The sequence below is a fragment of the Alexandromys fortis genome, unplaced genomic scaffold (assembly GCF_014885135.2).
Source record: "Alexandromys fortis isolate MF-2015 unplaced genomic scaffold, M_Fortis_MF-2015_v1.1 scaffold_7, whole genome shotgun sequence".
NCBI lineage: Eukaryota > Metazoa > Chordata > Mammalia > Rodentia > Cricetidae > Alexandromys > Alexandromys fortis.
The window spans coordinates 8,445,328-8,462,996 of NW_026067920.1; the positions used below are offsets into that span (position 1 = coordinate 8,445,328).

A 17,669-nucleotide genomic window follows, 5' to 3' on the forward strand; every position below is an offset into this window, starting at 1 on the left:
ATGTTTTTTTCTTCTATCTTTTTTCTCTTCCCCTTGTTTCCTGAATAAAATTTTTTGCCGTATTTTTTTTTTTTTTTTTTTTTTTTTTTTTTTTTTTTTTTTTTTTTTTTTTTTTTTTTTTTTTTTTTTTTGAGACAGGGTCTCTGTGCAGTCCTAACTGACCTGGTCGACCAGGCCAACCTTGAAGTCAAAGAGTTGCCTCTACCTCCCAAGAACTGGGAATAAAGGCATGTGCCACTATGCCCCGAATTACGCTGTACTTTGCGACCCACACTTTCATATAGCATTAAAAGTTCGAATTTTCTATGCTGCAAAGTAATATTTATAACTTTTTTTAAAAAAAGGTTTATTTACTTTGCTGGGCGACGGTGGCGCACGCCTTTTATCCCAGCACTCAGGAGGCAGAGGCAGGCGGATCTCTGTGAGTTTAAGGCCAACCTGGTTTGCAGAGCGAGTTCCAGGACATCCAGCGCTACACAGAGAAACCCTGTCTCGAAAATAAAACAAGACGAAGTTGTACTTATTTTTAGTTTATATGTATAGGTGTTTTGCTCGCATAGATGAAAGTACCCACAGACGCTAAGAGAGGGCGCTGTTCCTCAGGAACCGCAGTTCCATGTGGTTGTGAGGCGCTTGATGCCGGTGCTGGGACTCTGGAAGAGCAGTACATACTCCTAACCACTGAACCATCTCTCCAACCCTATAAATCCTAACATTTAACATTAGCATCACATAAGTTATTCTTCCCAGCAAGTGGATCCAGGGTATGTTTTAGTCTGATTTCTGTTGGTGTGATAAGCACCATAAGCAAAAGCAACTTGGGGAGGAAAGGGTTTGTTTGACCTACAGGTTAAGCAGTCCATCATCAGAGGAGCCAGGGCAGGAACCTGGAGGCAGGACCTGAAGAAGGGCCCATGGAACAGGGCTGCTTACTGGTGTATGCCTTCTGGCTTGCTCTGATTGCCTTCTTATGTACCCCAGGGCCGCGTACTCAGATACAGCGCCACTCACAGTGGGCCGGGCTCTTCTCCATCAATTATCATCAAGTAAATGGCCCACAGGCTTGTCTACAGGACAGTCTGATGGAGGGATGTGCTTGATTGAGGTACCCTCTTCCCAAAGGATTCTAGCTTGTGTCAACTTGACAAAAATCTAAGCAAAACAGTTGACCCCTTTGTCAACTTAATACACCAATGCATTGCTATTCAACCATAATATTTTTCTTTTTGTTTATCCACAAGATCTCATATTAATATCACAATATAAAACACATTTCCAACTTGGTTTTGTTTTCTGCGTACGGGTGTTTTGTCTGCATGTGTGTCTGTGCATCATATGCATGCCTAGTGCTCTGTAGAGGCCAGAAGAGGGAGGGTGTCAGATCCTCTGGGACTGAGTTACAGATGTTCGTGAGCCACCATGTGGGTGCTGGCAATCAAACCTGTGTCCCTTGCAAGAACACCAAGTGCTCTTAACCACTGAGCAGTCTCTTCAGCTCCCATTCCAACTTTTTTAAAAATATTTATTTATTTATTTATTTATTTATTATGTATATAATATTTTGCCAGTGTGTATTCCTGCAGGCCAGAAGAGGGCACCAGACCCCATTACAGATGAGCCACCATGTGGTTGCTGGGAATTGAACTCAGGACCTTTGGAAGAGCAGGCAATGCTCTTAACCTCTGAGCCATCTCTCCAGCCCCCCATTCCAACTTTTAAAAGTCCCACAGGCTTTAAAACTCAAACACTTTGGCCAGGCAGTGGTGTCGCACACCTTTAATACCAGCACTCGGAAGGCAGAGGCAGGTGGATCTCTGTAAGTAAGGCCAGACTGGTCTACAAGAACGAGTTCCAGGACAGGTAGGGCTATTACACAGAGAAACCCTGTCTTGAAAACAAGCAAAAACAAACAACCCTCAAACTTTAAAAGTTCAGTCTCAGACTGGAAAGATGGCATAACAGTTAAGAGCACTTGTTATTTTTTTTTAAAGATTTATTTATTATGTATACAGCGTTCTGCCTACATGTATGCCTGCAGGCCAGAAGAGGGCGCAGATCTCATGATGGATGGTTGTGAGCCACCATGTGCTCACTGGGAATTGAACTCAGGACCTCTGGAAGAGTGGCCTGTGCTCTTAACTTCTGAACCATCTCTGCAGCCCCAGATGCTCTCTTCTGGCCTTCATGGTCACCAGACACATATATACATAGAGGCAAAACATTTACACATAAAATATAATGGAAAAAATCTAATTTTAAAAAGTTTTTAAAGTTCATTCTCTTTAAAATAGCCAAAGTCAAAGCCACATGGTGGGATATGCCTTTAATACCAGTTCTCAGGAGACAGAGACAGGAACATCCCTGATTCAAAGCCAGCTTGATCTAAAGAAGGAGTTCTAGGACAGCTAGGGCTATACAGGGAAATTTTGTCCCTAAAACCAAAATAAATACCTAAAGTCTCTTGACTGTAAGTTCTATAAGATCAAAATGTTACAAACATTCTATTCCAAAGGGAAGAACCAGGGCACAGTTACAATCAAATCGAAACAAAACCCAAATCCTCTCTCTGAGGTGTAAATAGCTCAGTGTGTGACCTCTGGGACTCGTGGTCTTAAAAGCTCCAAAGGGCTTGGGCAGCTTCGCTTACCTGGCTCTGCCCCCATAACACACATGGTTAGTCTCATAGGCTGACGCCAGGAGAAGGGAGATGGAGAGAAGGAAGACAAAACCATGCCTTTGCGTTAGGCTTTGAGCTCAGCTAGCAAGCAGCTGCATGGCAGACAAGAAGCCTTATGGGGCAGGGTATGGAGCTTCAGAGAAAGAGCAAGGATACCCAGAGTGTTAGAGCGTGCCCAGACTTAGGCCAGTATAGGGACTGTTTATTACCACTTTAGCTTGGCCTTAGGTTAATCCTCCTTCCTGAACTGTGGTCCGAGGCATGTGATTGATCACCCAACTGGATTAACTATTAGATTTTGGGTAGCTTGTAATATTAGGTCTCCATCCAAACCCAAAGTTGATTCCACTATCTGTATCAGGAGATAGCTTTCTCTTAATGGACCTCCAATGCCACTATTAACACTCAATGCCTTTGAAGAAGTAATTCTAAAATCATTTAAGGGATGAGCTAAGTAAGATTGGGGAATAAATAAAACCTATTCCTATCATGAAAATCCAGAGATACAGTTCCATAGCTGTTCACTAGAAGGGATTAATGTCTGGACTAGAGTGTCCAAGTTAGGAAGATTACTGGTGTTCTGAGCCAAGGAATCAAGGCCATTACTACAACTGCTGCTTTTGGCATCCCTGCCCCTAAACTGTCTAGCCCATCTCTATCTCCTCGCCTCATCATTTCCCCTTCCTGAAGAACTAACCCAAACTCTCATTAGGGAACTAGGATGACAGTCTATCTGGCTTCTTTGTGTTGATTGGGGTCATCAAGTGTGTCAGTTGGGTTACCGGTAGGCCTATCTAAAGGACCCTGAAAATACACTAATAGTTCCATTTGTAACAGTCAGATGTAGTGAGGAAAAGAAGTTCTTGACTGGTACCTAGAAAGAAACATCAGGGAAACGTGAAACTGGATCCCTCTGAGCAGAGAAAATGATTCCATTCCCCAAGATCAGGCATGAGCTATAATAAAATCTTAGGACTATAGGCTCTAGACAGACATCCAAGAAGACAGAACAGAGGTCATTTTAAAATGTCCAAAGTCTATTAGAATCCCTTGATAGGCTCACAAGAACATGCTTCATTGGGCACCTCCTCGGCTGTTCTTCTTTCTGGTCTCTAAGGCTTGACTCCCCAGTGATAATACCAGGATGTACTTTTAGGCAGTGTGATAGCTCACAGTGTGAAGTCCCTCTCAGATGGTGTATTAGCTGGAACAGAACTGATAGAATGAGAAAATATATATGGAACTTGGTAGCGTGGCTTACAGGCTGTGGTCTGGCCAGTCCAACAGTGACTGTCTCTCTGTGGAAAAGTAAAGAATTTGGTGGTTGTTTTGAACACCAGGCTGGCCATCTCAGCTGGTTTTCAGTCTCTTGGAATCCCAAAGAAGTAGGTTTTACCACCAGCAAAGGGTTGCAGGATAGGTGAGCTTGCCAGCAAGAGAACTAGCAAGCAAACAGCAAAAGCCTCCTTCTCCTATGTCCTTTTCTGTGGGCAGACAGTATGGCCCAGGTTAGCATGGGTCCTCCCACCTCACATCATCCAGTCAACAAAATCTCTTATAGGTGTGCCCAGATGCTTGCATTTTAATTGTTTCTAGATCTAGTCAAGTTGACCACCAAGATTAGCCATCCCACAAGGTGTCGCATTTTGATGTTCCTTTGGTTCCTAGATACAAACTACTACTCACCTTGAACTCTGCTTATTTTTATTTTGTTCATATGTCTGTGTTTCTTTGTGTATGTCTATGTCACATATGTAAAGATGTTCTTGGAGGCCAGAAGAGGATGTTGGATCCCCTCGAGCTGGAGTTAGGGTAGTTATAAGTTCCTTGAAGTGGGTGCTGGAATGAGAACTCAGGTCTTCCGGAAGAGCAGCAAGTGCTCTTACCTGCTGAGCCATCTCTGTAGTCTGTCACCATGAACTTTGGCCATTTGTATCCTCCTCTGAGAGTAGCCTCCTGCCTGACCTTCTTTCCCACCCTCTCCGAAGGCCTCTGCCTTCTGCTGGACGGCAGTGATAGAGGCAGCTCCCTAGGCCTATAGCAACCTAACTCCTGTCTTGTATTCTAGGAACTGACTGACTTACAGAGGGATCCGCCTGCTCAGTGTTCTGCAGGACCTGTAGGTGATGACTGTGAGTATTTTTCCAGAGGATTCCAGAAGGTTTGTAACCAAAATCTTCAATGTTATCAGGGCCAGACCTCATTCCCACTCTCCTTAGTTGAACAGTTCTTAAGAAACCTAATTGTTTTCTTTCACATGCTTATAAACTGCTTTGTGTTAGTTTGTTCTGAGATGGCTGAGATTGACCTGGAGTACATAATTGTAGCTCAGCTTGGCCTAAACTCTTAATTTTCCTGTCTTATCTCCCAGATTGCTGGAAGCATGTGCCACCTTGCCCAGTGTGGATTGCTTTTCTTTTCATTCATTCCTTTTGTTTGTTTGTTGTTTTTGAAGCTCAAGAGCATTCTCCATTGTATTATAATTTGGGAACAATAACAACAGGACAGGCAAACTGTAAATTTTAGCAGTTGCCAGGAGGAAAGATGGAGAAGAGAAATAGTTACCTGTTAGGTCCGAGTCCGCGAAAGGTGTGCGTGTGTGCTGCGCAGTGGAGCTCAGCCTCTATGCAGCTGAGGACTGGATTCTTCAGAGACCTAGTGAAAAAGTCCAGAAAAGAGGCAGCTCGAGAGCTGGAGAGATGGCTCAGCAGTTAAGAGTATTGCCTGATCTTCCAAAGGTCCTGAGTTCAATTCCCAGCAACCACATGGTGGCTCACAACCATCTGTAATGAGGTTTGCTGCCCTCTTCTGGCCTGCAGATATACACACAGACGGAATATTGTATACATAATAAATAAATATTTAAGAAAAAAAAGAGGCAGCTCGAACATGCTTAGGATTAATTTTGGCTAGTATCAAAAAAAAATAGAAAGGGAAGAATGGAAAAGTTCCAGAATTCAGTAAAGTGGGCAGACTAAACAGTGAAGATCTGTAAGCTCCTGCCTGAAGTACTTTTTCAGTGGGGATCCTGAGCTCACCTCAGGGTGACTGGTCAGGTTACATTCCAGATGGAGCCTGAACTGTCGGAAATCATTCTCTACTGAGTCAGAAGGAAGACAGGTTGTCCCAGATCAGACATGGGATACTTTGCAAATGGTACACAGCTAGCTGAAGAGGACTGGACCTGTGAGAGCACTGGCGGAGGACTGACAGGGCATGGCAGCTGCTGTCTGCCTCGGCTGTTCTCCCGCCTCTGCGCTTCTCCACAGGAGACTGGAGAAGCAGCTCTAGCCAGACCTCTGCCACCTCACACAGGCTGGTTGTGGGCTGTTGGGTCTCTGGACAGTCCTCTGCACTGTACAAGGACAGCACAGTGACAGAACTGTGTGAGGAAGGGTGGATTCTTGAAGAGCGGGGTCTAATCCAATGGAACAGCCCACGGCAGCTAATCTAGACTGAATCACTGTAGGAACAAACCTCAGCCTTGCCTGTGAGGAATCCAGATTAGCTTAGGTGAGGAGATCCACACTACATGTGGGTGGTACCATTCCACGGGGAGTCCCAGAATAGATCAGAAGAAAGCTAGCTAAGCATCAGCATCCTTTCTGTGCTTCCTGACTGTAGAGGCTGTGGTCGGCTTCTGGAGCTCCTACTACCCTGCCTTCTCTGCCATGCTGGACTGTACCCCAGAACTGTGAACTCGAGTAAACCCCTCCCTCCCTCCTTAGGTTGCTTTGGTCAGGTATTCCATTGTAGCAATAAGGACAGTAGCTAATACAGCCCCAATGCCTATCGGGTGATTGGATAGATAAAGTGTGAACCCAGTTTGATTTCTAGCACTCACATGATAGCTCACAACCATCCTTAACTCCAAGTCCAGCCCTATTCTGGACTCTGCAGGCACCATGCACACACACGGTACTTATACATACTTGCAGGCAAAACATTCATGCAGAAAATAAAAGTAAACTTACAAAAAGAATATTAATGCATATAATGCCACTGGATTATACATTTAAAAGTTGAATAAATGGCTAGGCATAGTGACTCAGCAGGTAAAGGTGTTTGCTGCTAACGTCTGAGTCAACTCCCCAGAACTCACAGATGAAAGGAAGGAAGGGACTCCTCCATTCCTCTTCTGACCTCTGTGTGTGCTGAGGCACCACACACACCACCATAATCTTTAAAATTGCTTTAAAGAAGTGATGTTTCCATTAGCTCAGGCAACCGTAAGTAAGCATTTGATTGAAATACTGAGGAAGATCTGGGAACTGCTTGGCTGCCTTTTTGCAGCCAAGGGGTTTCGGAAGCTTCTCCTTAGTCCTTGTGTTCTAAACAGTGTTGTCTCTGTCCTGCTGACACGGACTGAGCTGATAGAGTATTTGAACAGGTGAAGGAAAACCAGGACAAGCCCAGGCCTTAACCCTGGCCCTATTTTCATACCTGTCATGAATTTATATGAGATGAATCCTCTTGAGATAAAGACCTCTAAAAACTCAGAAGGCCACCCCTGAGTGAAAAGACGGCTTCCGGCTTCTGCAGAGGCTCTGGGGTCCATTGTCCTGAGGGACTCTGGAACCTTGGATGTGGCTATTTGGAGCCTTCAAAGGAGCTGCTCTAGACACAGGCAGAGCAGGGAAGACAGCCCGAGACGCTGGAGAGAACAGAAGGTTTGATAAGGAAGTCTGGTTGCCGAAGGGCAGGAACTTGAGAAGAACAGGAAAGCTTCATCTTGATTAGTCATCAAGTCCTCAGAACACTGCCTGGGTCACTGAGTGAGATGATGTGTGTGACCAAGGGGCCCCACAGCCTGAAAGAGACTCTCTGAAAAGAGCTTCAAAATGAATCAAGGGGAAAACTGGGGAGCAGAAAAGGCTGGTCAGCAGCAACATATAGAGGGGCAGAAGACTAGCTGAGGCATAATTCTGTGCAGAGAGAGCGCTGAGTTGTAGTTCTGCCTGTGTAGTAAATGAGTCACGGGCAGGAGAAAGGGCTCAGTGGGTAAGAGCACTGGCTGCCCCTTCAGAGAGCCTGAGCTCAGTTCCCAGCCCATGTGCATCCACAGCTCTCTTCAGCTGCAGTTCCAGGGAACCCAACATTGTTACAGCCTCCTCAGTACCAGGCACACGTGTGGTACACATACATACATGCAGGCAAAATACCCACACACATAAAATAAAAATAAATCTTGAAAAAAAGAAAAGAATTATTTTTAACCAAAAAAGATGTGTGCGCTATTAACACTCGGTCTCTGAGAGCTCCTCATCAGCCGTGTCACGGCGAGGTCTGCTTACGGCTCGCACTGCCGCGCTCGTAAGCGCTCCTGATGGCCAGGAAATCAATTTGCATCTGTGTCACTTTAGTACCTTGAACCCTGGCGACAGTAACTCCCGGGGGTCCCTGGGAGTCCTTGTGAGTCTTGGAGCTTGAGGGTGCTTTTCAAAGCCTCAAACTTGTAGTCAGTGTCAGAAATGAAGCGGTTCTGTGTGGGCCTTGTGCCCTGAGCTTGGTGGCACCTTCTCAGTAGAACACACCCTCTGGGCTGAGGAGTCCCTTACATGGCCATCTCTCTTTTTGTTGTAGTGTTCCACTGGCAGGCGAGCATCATGGGCCCGGTAGGTAAAGCTGCATGCACAACTCCAGCTTGTTCTACGTCAGTTTCCTGCAGGCACTGATTGTTTCCTGTCTCCTCCTTCCAGAATGACAGTCCTTACCAAGGAGGTGTTTTTTTCCTGACCATCCACTTCCCTACAGATTATCCTTTCAAGCCCCCAAAGGTGAGGCTGCCCACAACTCCCATAACGTTTTGATGAAAGGACAGCTCATGATGACATTCTGTGTCACAGGTAGAGAGCTGTGTGTACCTTCTCCCGATGCTCTGCTGTTCCAAACAATGGCTATAACCTGCTGGGACCTTAAACTGCAGATATTCATGATTAGTCCTCGTCTTATGGTCTCTCCTGCTGTGATAAAACATCATGGCCAATCACCTCGGAGAAGAAAGGGTTTATTTCATCTTATGACTCTTAGGTCACACTAAGGGAAGACACTCAAGCAGGAACCTGGAGACAGGGCCATGTGTAGAGACTGTGGAGGAATGCTGCTTACTGCCTGGCTTCTCATGGTTTACTCAGCTTATTTTCTTACACAGCCCAGGGCCAGCTGCCCAGGGGTGGCATCACCCACAGTGAGCTGGGTCTTCCTACACCAATCGTTGATCAAGAAAATGCCCTACAGCTGGGTAGTGGTGGCACTCACCTTTAATCCCAGCACTCAAGAGCCAAGGCAGGGGGAGGGGGTGTCTGAGTTCAAGGCCAGCATGATTTACAGAGTGAGTTCCAGGACATCCAGAGCTACATAGTAACACCCTTTTTTTTTCTTTTCTTTTCTTTTTTTGTTTTCTCGAGACAGGGTTTCTCTGTAGCTTTGGAGCCTGTCCTGGAACTCACTCTGTAGACCAGGCTGGCCTCAGACTCACAGAGATCCACCTGTCTCTGCCTCCTGAGTGCTGGGATTAATAGCATGCACCACCACTGCCCGGCTATGGCTGTGTCTTATGGTGACCGTTTGCTCATCATAAACATAATTAAAGTTGGTTTTTGCGTAGATATTTGGGCTTTGGGTTCTTTCTACCACCTTGCTTGTTATTCTTCACAGCACAATGTATAGGGAAGTTGGCATCAGTTCCCCATGTTCAAAATGAGAATCCAGCAAGAAATGGGTTGGGGTACTTCTCTTGGAGCAGCCTGCCTTTGCCCCCTTAGGAGCTGGGATGGGTGATTGCCGAAAGCTCTTCACTTGGATTCTTTTCCAGATCTCCTTTGGCTTATCTGACTTGGTGTCTTATTTTTACAGGTTGCTTTCACTACCAAAATCTATCACCCTAATATAAACAGCAGTGGCAGCATTTGCCTGGACATCCTGAGGTCACAGTGGTCCCCAGCATTGACTGTGTCCAAAGGTAGAGACACTGACATGTACTCAGCATGCCTGCCTGTCTCATGTACTTTTACCCCTTTGCTGACTAGTGTACATGGAAACGCAAGAAGGACAGACGACTTCCCCAGATCACAAAGCCCCGCCCAGTTCTGTGCCACCTCATTCTCCACCCTGTAAGGAGATGGCATGTAAAACACCGTACCTGTGCCCTAGTGGTTCTCAGCAGTCAGTAGCTGTGTGATGCTCAAAACAGCCAAGTGGGTACAAGAAGACAACTCTACTTGCATTTTTCACCCAAAAGTCAAAAGACAAATATTAACTTCTCCTTCATTCATTCGTCCAAGGAGGACCAACACAGACTGTGAGTCATCTCTGAAAGGACAGATACAGAACCTGATCTCAAGAGTCTGTGAGGAAACTTTCCTTTCCCAAAACAAGTGATAATGAGCATGTTGTGAATGAGATTAGGAATTCAGTTTAGCCGGGCATGGTGGCATACACTTCTAATCCCAGCACTTGGGAGGCAGAGGCAAGCAGATCCCTGTGAGTTCAAGGCCAGCCTGTCCTACAGGACAGCTAGGACTACACAGTGAAATCCTCTCTCAAAAAAAAAAAAAAAAAAAAAAAAAACAATCCAATCTAAACCATGCTACAGAACTATAAGTACTCCTGAACTAAGATTGGGTATGGGTAGGTGGTACAATAAGCCACCTACCCCCACCCCCAGATGAGTGGGACATAGGCAAAGCAAATGGCTGAGCTTTGGACATTGGGAGAGGCTCCAAACTGCGTGGGACAACTGGCAGGACAGGCTTTAGATGCTAGAAAAGACCTGCAGAGATGGATATGGTAAATTCAGGACAGAGCCACTACCTCTGTGCTGTGCAGAGTCACAGTGGACTCTGTCAGACTGACACATCTAGGAAACAGGCCAACATTCTGCCAAAATGGCTCTTCTCTGGGTTGTTCCTCGGGTAGACAGCCTTATCCCACTGTCCAGGAAAGTCAGGGGCCGCCATCAGAGTCAGAAAGGAAGGGAAAGGAGAACAGCAGCAAGGGGCTCTTAGAAAGGGCAGGCAGCCTGAGTGATGTGGAGGGAGCTCACAGCCCTCAAGTGGCAGACTTTTAGAACATTAGAAGAATTGAATCTCTTCACTAAAGGGGACCCACTCTTCCCATCAGTAGGAAACTGTTGTCAGGACTTTGGACTCAGTGAAGCCAGTTTGTTTTGAGTCATGGTAGATTTAGGGCAAAGCACAAATACAGCTCTCAAAGTTTTATCTGCTCCTTAGCAGGCCCTGGTAAATAACTTCTTTGCGCAAGGCCCTTGACGGGAGAGCGCAGTAGGAAGGTGCATTGGCTTTGCAGTCCTGGTTCAGAGTCTCAGTCGAGCTTCAAGATTCTGAATTCCTGTCTTCCTACCACTAAACAAAGACGTCTGGAGCACTGTCAGTGTGTGGGATGGGCACAGAAGAGGGTTTTGGGAGAGTGAGAACTAAGACCTCAGGGGCTTCTGTGAAGTAGGGAGGTAAAGTCTCGGACCACAGCGGAAGGTGGTGTCCTAGAACAGTGTGCTGGAACCACCCTGCGATGTGCAGCATGCTGGTATTTTAACAGCAAATATCATGAGTTGAACAGAATCATCAAATTGGAGCGCTTCGGGGGAAACAGGAAGTGCAGTTCAGGAGGTTCGCTGGACCCACATGTGACCCACAGGCCCATGGCCCCCGCTGACTGACGCTTTCTTTTCTTCCTAGTTCTCTTGTCCATCTGTTCTCTTCTCTGCGACCCCAACCCTGATGACCCACTGGTGCCAGAAATAGCCCACACCTACAAGGCCGACAGAGAGAAGTATGCATCCTCTTTGGGTTGGCTTTGTGTGCAACTGCCCCCAGTTCCCACGGACATCTTCCTCCCAAGCCAAGCCCATGAATGCAGTGTATGCAGGTGTGCCCTGGGCTTAGCCTCCTGGCTCTTCCTAACACATCCTTTGGCTCAGAGGAGGGAGAAGGGATAAAAGCACTTTGCCCTTCCAGATAACTTATCAACTGTCATTGCTGAATCCTAAAATATTGTCAAGCCCTGACCTGAGGACAGCTAAGTCAGTGGTCAGTCAACAAAGGACCCAGAAGAATATGACAAGGAAATTCTGGATTAAATTACAAGGTTTATGACATAAAATAAGGGGGTTGTCTTCTTGGAAATCCCCAGAATGAGGCTAAAGCCAGTCAGGGTGGGCAGCACTGCCAAGGTTAGCTTGCTGTGAAGATTAGAAGTTCAGAGTGGTGGCTGCAATTTAGCACACCTGCCCTCACTGCCAGCTGTTTCCACACCAGGTAGACCCAGGACTGTAGGGCTCCCCTCCTTGGCCAGGTACAGCCTTATGCTAGAGCACATGCAGTCTCTGAGCAGGGGTCAAGGGTGCCAGAGCCCAAGCAGCAGACCTACTGATGGCACGGCCCACTGTGTGGCGCTAGATCCAAACCTTTTTCTTCTTTTAGATTTTATTTATATGTGTGTGGGTGTTTTGCCTGCACCATGTGCATATGTGGTGCCAGCAGAGGCAAGAAGAGGACATTGACTCCCTTGGGACTGGAGTTACACAGGGTTGTGAGCTGCCATGGGGTACTGGGAATTGAACTTGGGTCCTCTAGAAAGAGAAGCCAGTGCTCTTTGTTGTTGTTTGTTTGTTTGTTTGTCTGGTTTGGGTTTATTTTTTTGGGAGAGGGTTCAATTCCCAGCACCCACATGGCAGCTCACAACTGTCTGTAACTCCAGTTCCAGAGGATCTGGCATCCTCACACAAGTCATGCAGGCAAAACATCAACACGCATGAAATAAACTAACTTTTAAAAGATAGCAAAAAAGAAAAAAAAAAACTGGGCAGTGGTGGTGCACGCCTTTAACCTTAGCACTAGGGAGGCAGAGGCAGGTGGATCTGAGTTTAAGGCTAGCCTGGTCTACAGAGTGAGTTCAGTACAGTCAGGGCTACATAGAGAAACCTTGTCTCAAAAAAAATAATAATAATAAAAACAAAAACAAAAAAAAAACAAAAGATTAAGTCTTTTTAGTTCATCAGTTACTTTTGTCTGAAGAGATTAGGATATAAAGGGATTTTTTTCAAGCCTTTTTTCTTGAGGCATTCATTCATTCTTTCATTCATTTGTTTTTTTAAGCAGGGTTTCTCTGTGTAACAGCCCTAGCTGTTACAGGAACTAACTCTGTAGACCAGGCCTCTAACTCACAGAGATCCACCTGCCTCTGCCTCCCAAGTGCTGGGATTAAAGGTGCATGCCACCACTGCCAAGCTTCTTGAGGCTTTTATAAATCTGATTTCCTTAGTGAAGTTTCCCAGTACCAAATTCAATGAATTTGAATTGACTGGATTTTGAAGTTTTTGCTTGTTTGTTTTGATGTTGATATAGGATCTCACTGAGTAACCCTGTCCGGCCTTGATCACAGAAATCCACCTTCCTCTGCCTCTTGAGTGCTAGGATAGTAGTACACCACCGTGCCCAGCTTAAACTGTATTTATTTTAATGTTTGGTGTGAGATGCTTTCTCATTTCTAGTTTACTACTGTATGTATGGCATCAGTTCTCATTGCAGTACGAAGCTAAGTGCAGATACCTACAGAGCCCCGACTAGGTACCAGGTGTGGCCTGGGAGCTTTACACGGGGCCGTCTCCCTGCAACCCCACAAAGCAGACGATGTTTTATGTTTCAAGGTAAACAGTCAAGGGATGTGATAAGCCATTCACAGAGAGGTGACCCAGCTACAGAAGGTCACGTGGATTCAGACTATGCCAGCATTCTGGAGTTTGTGTGCCAGGCAGCCTGGAATATTCCAAGCTGAACTCCTTCCACATCTTTCATTCATAATGAAGGGCATGGGAGAGAAAAGATTAGGTTTTCATTATTGCAAACCACCACAGGTAGTTATGGAGGAGCAACAGGAAACACCACGCTAATGGGTTACACCCATAACCGAAGTCCTGTTCCAGAGAAAGCCTTTATTTCGCTTATCCATCAGTCCCAGATGCCTGACAAGTGGCAGCTTTACCCCCTCATGTGCTCTACTCCACATTGAAAGGATAACATTTCAAGTGAGGGTGTTGCTCCATCTGATTTTGTCTTCCAGATACAACAGACTAGCAAGAGAGTGGACACAGAAATATGCTATGTAAGAGCCTCGAAGGCTCCATGGGAGACACTGTCCAAGAGAAGCTTGCCAGGCAGAGTGGCCTTCCTGTGAAGCTCTGAGCTATTGGCTAAGGCACTCACAGAACATCCTCCGTTCACACGCGAGTTGGCCACTCGCTTCCTCTGGCTGCAGCATGTTGGTGGTGCCACTTTCAGCCATTGTGGCCTTGACAGTATCACACCTTTGATGCCAAATCAGCAACCATCCTTATGATCTACAGTCTTCCTTGTCACTGCCTGTCTCTGGGGAATCAAGCCATGCATGCCTCCCCTACTTGTCCTCAAATGGTGCCACCCAGTCTGTTCCCTAAACATGGCCTTTGCCTTTAGAACACAGTGCTATCCTGAGGGCCCAGGGCAGAGTGGGCTTTCTTCACACTCTGTCTGCCACAGAACCATGTCCTCAGGAGCTCCTGGGAACTGGAAGGGCAATCCGTGAGAGTGCTTCTGCTGTCTTCCACCTCTGCCCTCTGTAGTGCTATGTGCTGCATTCCTCTCCTCACACCCACAGCACGTGGGGAACATCAGGATGTATAAAGCACGGAACACCCCAGGAGGATGACGTCAGACAGAGAGGTGGGGTTAAGCTTTTGTAGGTGCTGAGGCTTTCCCCACTCTTCTCCCACTGGGAACCTAACAAGAAGTTCAAGCATAAGACATTCACAGACTGGAACACGTGGAAGGAGAGGAACTTCAAATGCAAATAAAAATGAAATTCCTTCAGAACTATGACAACTGGCATTTTTTTCTCCTTTCAGACAGAATTAGCAGGTTCTCCAGAGATTTGAATAGGCCTTAAGTGCTTGGCTTCCTCTGTGGGCTTTCTGATGGAGTAAGGTTTGCTCTTAAGAGTACAGGGCTCTGAGATTAGTTACCTAGGAAAAAGCAAGAGCGAGCACATCCATGTGTGTGAAATGTGTTTTTGAAGACAGTCTTGCTACATAGCTCAAGCTGGCCTTGAATTCTGGTTCCTCCTGTCTCAGTCTTCTGAAAGTTGAGCTTACTAGCATATGCTACCACATCTGGCTAGGAAAGAACCTTCTAGAAAGGACTACAAAGAGAGAAGAGATCTAAGGAGTTTCTTTAGAGGGCTTTTTTTTTTTTTTTTTACTAGAAATCATTCGCCCTGGTCTAAGCACTGCGAGCTAACAGGTGTATCCAGGACACCTAGCCTTAACTTTGTCTTCTGAATTGGTTATAAAGCTGGTCTATTCCCAGACAGTAATGGTTGGTGAATCAGAACAGGGAGAGATGAGAAAAACTATGCCATCCCAAACCAGGTGAGGCCTATGAGGGCAAGGAGGAAGAAGTCTGCTGACCTAACACTTGAGGATCAGCCAAGGGAGATTGATTTGCTCTGAAAACAAGTAACCAGGCATGGCTGTGCACACCTGTAATCCCAGCATGCAGGAGAAGTGGAGGAAAGAGGTTCAAGGCCAGCCTCAGCCACATAAGACTACCTAAAAAGAAGCTAACCAATGCCAGTGAGTACAATTCTGAGCCCATTCATACCACTCTGTAGTTAACAGCCTTTGGGGCGTTGGGCTTTCTTGCTTCTCACCTTCTCACCCTGCTGGGTATTACTCTTTAAGTTTCTGTTTCTTAAATGTTAGGGGAAAGAATGTTCTTACTGAAGTGTTCTGCAAGGCTGCTACCACATCTTCTCTCCCAAGCTGTAACACCATGTGCACTTCAGCTCAGTAGAACACAGCACTTTGTAGATGATAACTCAGCCAGCAAAGGGACATAGTTTCATATCAGAGGCAGGCAGACAGGAAAGTCCTGGCACAACATGGTGTTAAGGCTATGAGCATCTAAATGTTCGTCTTTCAAGTTTAGTAGTTTATAACTCCAAGCAAACATCCATTTTTCTAGATCTAGAGTATCCCCAAGTGAGTCCTCTCTGCTGGAAAACAAGTAGAAAAAGTAAAACGAGCCCTTTGATGTTCCCAGTGCAAATTACTAATTTTTGGAACCCTAAAATGAGCTTCATACGACTTGGGCAGACTTGTGCTCAGGCAGTCTTGTGCTTGAGCAGTCTTGCGCTCAATCCTTTGGATTCTCTGCCATTGAGAAGGGGGCCCACCTATTTGTCATGCTCCCAGTTCAACCTGTGGAATAGGCTCTTGAGTCAAAAGCCATATTTTGAAGACAACCGTGGTGTGCTTGGTCCTGTGTCACCCACATCTACAGATGCTACTAAGTTCAGACCTTGGTCAGTAACTGAACAGCAGATCTTGAAAGCCATCATGGAGTAATATGATCCCCCCCTCCTGTCCCCAGTGGACCATAGAGATCAGAGAGATGCGTGGTTTAAGTCAGTGGTTCTCAACCTGTAAGCAGAGACCCCTTTGGGGGTTGCATATCAGATATTTACATTACCATTCATGAGGGTAGCAAAATTACAGTTATGAAATAACATCAAAATAATTTCATGCTTAGGGTCACCACAACATGAGGAACTGTATTAACAGGTCGCAGCATTAGGAAGGCTGAGAACCACTGGTTTAAGTGATTCCTGAAGAACAAATGACAGCGGGAGCTAAGGGGCTGGCTCAGTGGGAAAGAGCACTTTTTCACAAGCTTGAAACCCTGAGCTCAGACACCCAGAACCTGATTTAAAATAAATAAATAAAAATAAATTTAAAAAAAAAAAAACAGAACCTGCTTTAAAAGCTGAGTTTGGCGCTGTGTGTCTATAACTTCAGTACTATGGGGAGGCAGAAACAGGAGGATCCTATGACTTGCTGGCCACCAACCTAGCTCCAGGCTCAGTAAGAGACCTGCCTCGAAGGAATAAGGTGAAGAATGAAAGAGCAGGATGCTTGACATTGCCCTCTGGCCTCTACAGACAACATAAGTATGCATACACCCCCACCCATATACATGTACCACACATACAACATATGTTACCTCTTTTAAAGATTTGGGTTTGCTAAATAGCGCTGAAGTTTCTTTTTAATACTTCTGTTTTTTGAGACAGGGTCTCACTTCTAGCCAAGAAATCACTGAGTAGGCCAAACTGGCCTCAAAAATCATAGAGATCTACCCGCCTCTGCCTCCCTCACACCCATTTTATTTTTATACCTTTGTGTGATGTGCACCATGTCCATGCATGGTGTCAGCAGAGACAAGAAGAGGGCAGTAGGGCAGCAAGCACACTAGAACTGGAGTTACAGGTTGTAAGCTGCCATATGGGTGCTGGGAATTGAAGCTGGGTCCCCTAAAGGAGCAGCCAGTGCTCTTAAACACCAAGCTATCTCACCACCACCAGCACCATCCTCCAGCACAAACCAGCACCAGCAGCACCACCAGCACCAGCAGCACCACCAGCACCAGCACCACCACCAGCACCAGCATCACCACCAGCACCAGCACCACCACCAGCACCAGCATCACCACCAGCACCATCCTCCAGCACAAACCAGCACCAGCACCACCACCAGCACCAGCAGCACCACCAGCACCAGCATCACCACCAGCACCAGCAGCACCAGACAGAACCACCAGCATCAACAGCACCAGAACAAACAGCGCCAGCAGCACCACCAGCATCAGCACCGGCACCACCAGCACCACCGTCCCATTCTTGCAACATTTTAAGTGTAGTAATTTCTACTTTCATTTCTCTGCTGTGACAGAGAAATGAAATATCCTGACAAAAAGCAATTTATAGAAGAAAGGGAGCTGGGCTGTGGTGGCGCACGCTTTTAATCCCAGCACTTGGGAGGTAGAGGCAGGTGGATCTCTGTGAGTTCGAGACCAGCCTGGTCTACAAGAGCTAGTTCCAGGACAGGCTCCAAAGCTACAGAGAGACCCTATCTCAAAAAAAAAAAAAAAAGAAAAAAGAA

At 46.2% G+C, this 17,669-nt stretch overlaps 1 protein-coding gene across 5 annotated transcripts; it reads left to right on the top strand.

Moving 5' to 3' along the window:
- The first annotated feature begins 4,718 nt into the window (after positions 1-4,718).
- Ube2d4 (ubiquitin conjugating enzyme E2 D4) lies at positions 4,719-14,547 on the top strand. Of its 5 annotated transcripts, none has more exons than XM_050141253.1 (6): positions 4,719-4,809; positions 8,261-8,292; positions 8,377-8,454; positions 9,533-9,638; positions 11,374-11,467; positions 13,757-14,547. In XM_050141253.1, exons 2-6 carry the CDS (start codon positions 8,284-8,286, stop codon positions 13,800-13,802), a joined length of 333 nt encoding a protein of 110 aa, XP_049997210.1. In that variant the 5' UTR covers positions 4,719-4,809; positions 8,261-8,283; the 3' UTR covers positions 13,803-14,547. The 5 variants fall into 5 exon arrangements, with proteins under 5 accessions (XP_049997210.1, XP_049997209.1, XP_049997207.1 ...); XM_050141250.1 differs by having other exon boundaries at positions 4,725-4,838; positions 11,374-11,563; XM_050141251.1 differs by lacking the exon at positions 8,261-8,292 and having other exon boundaries at positions 4,725-4,809; positions 11,374-11,563.
- Positions 14,548-17,669: the final 3,122 nt, after the last annotated feature.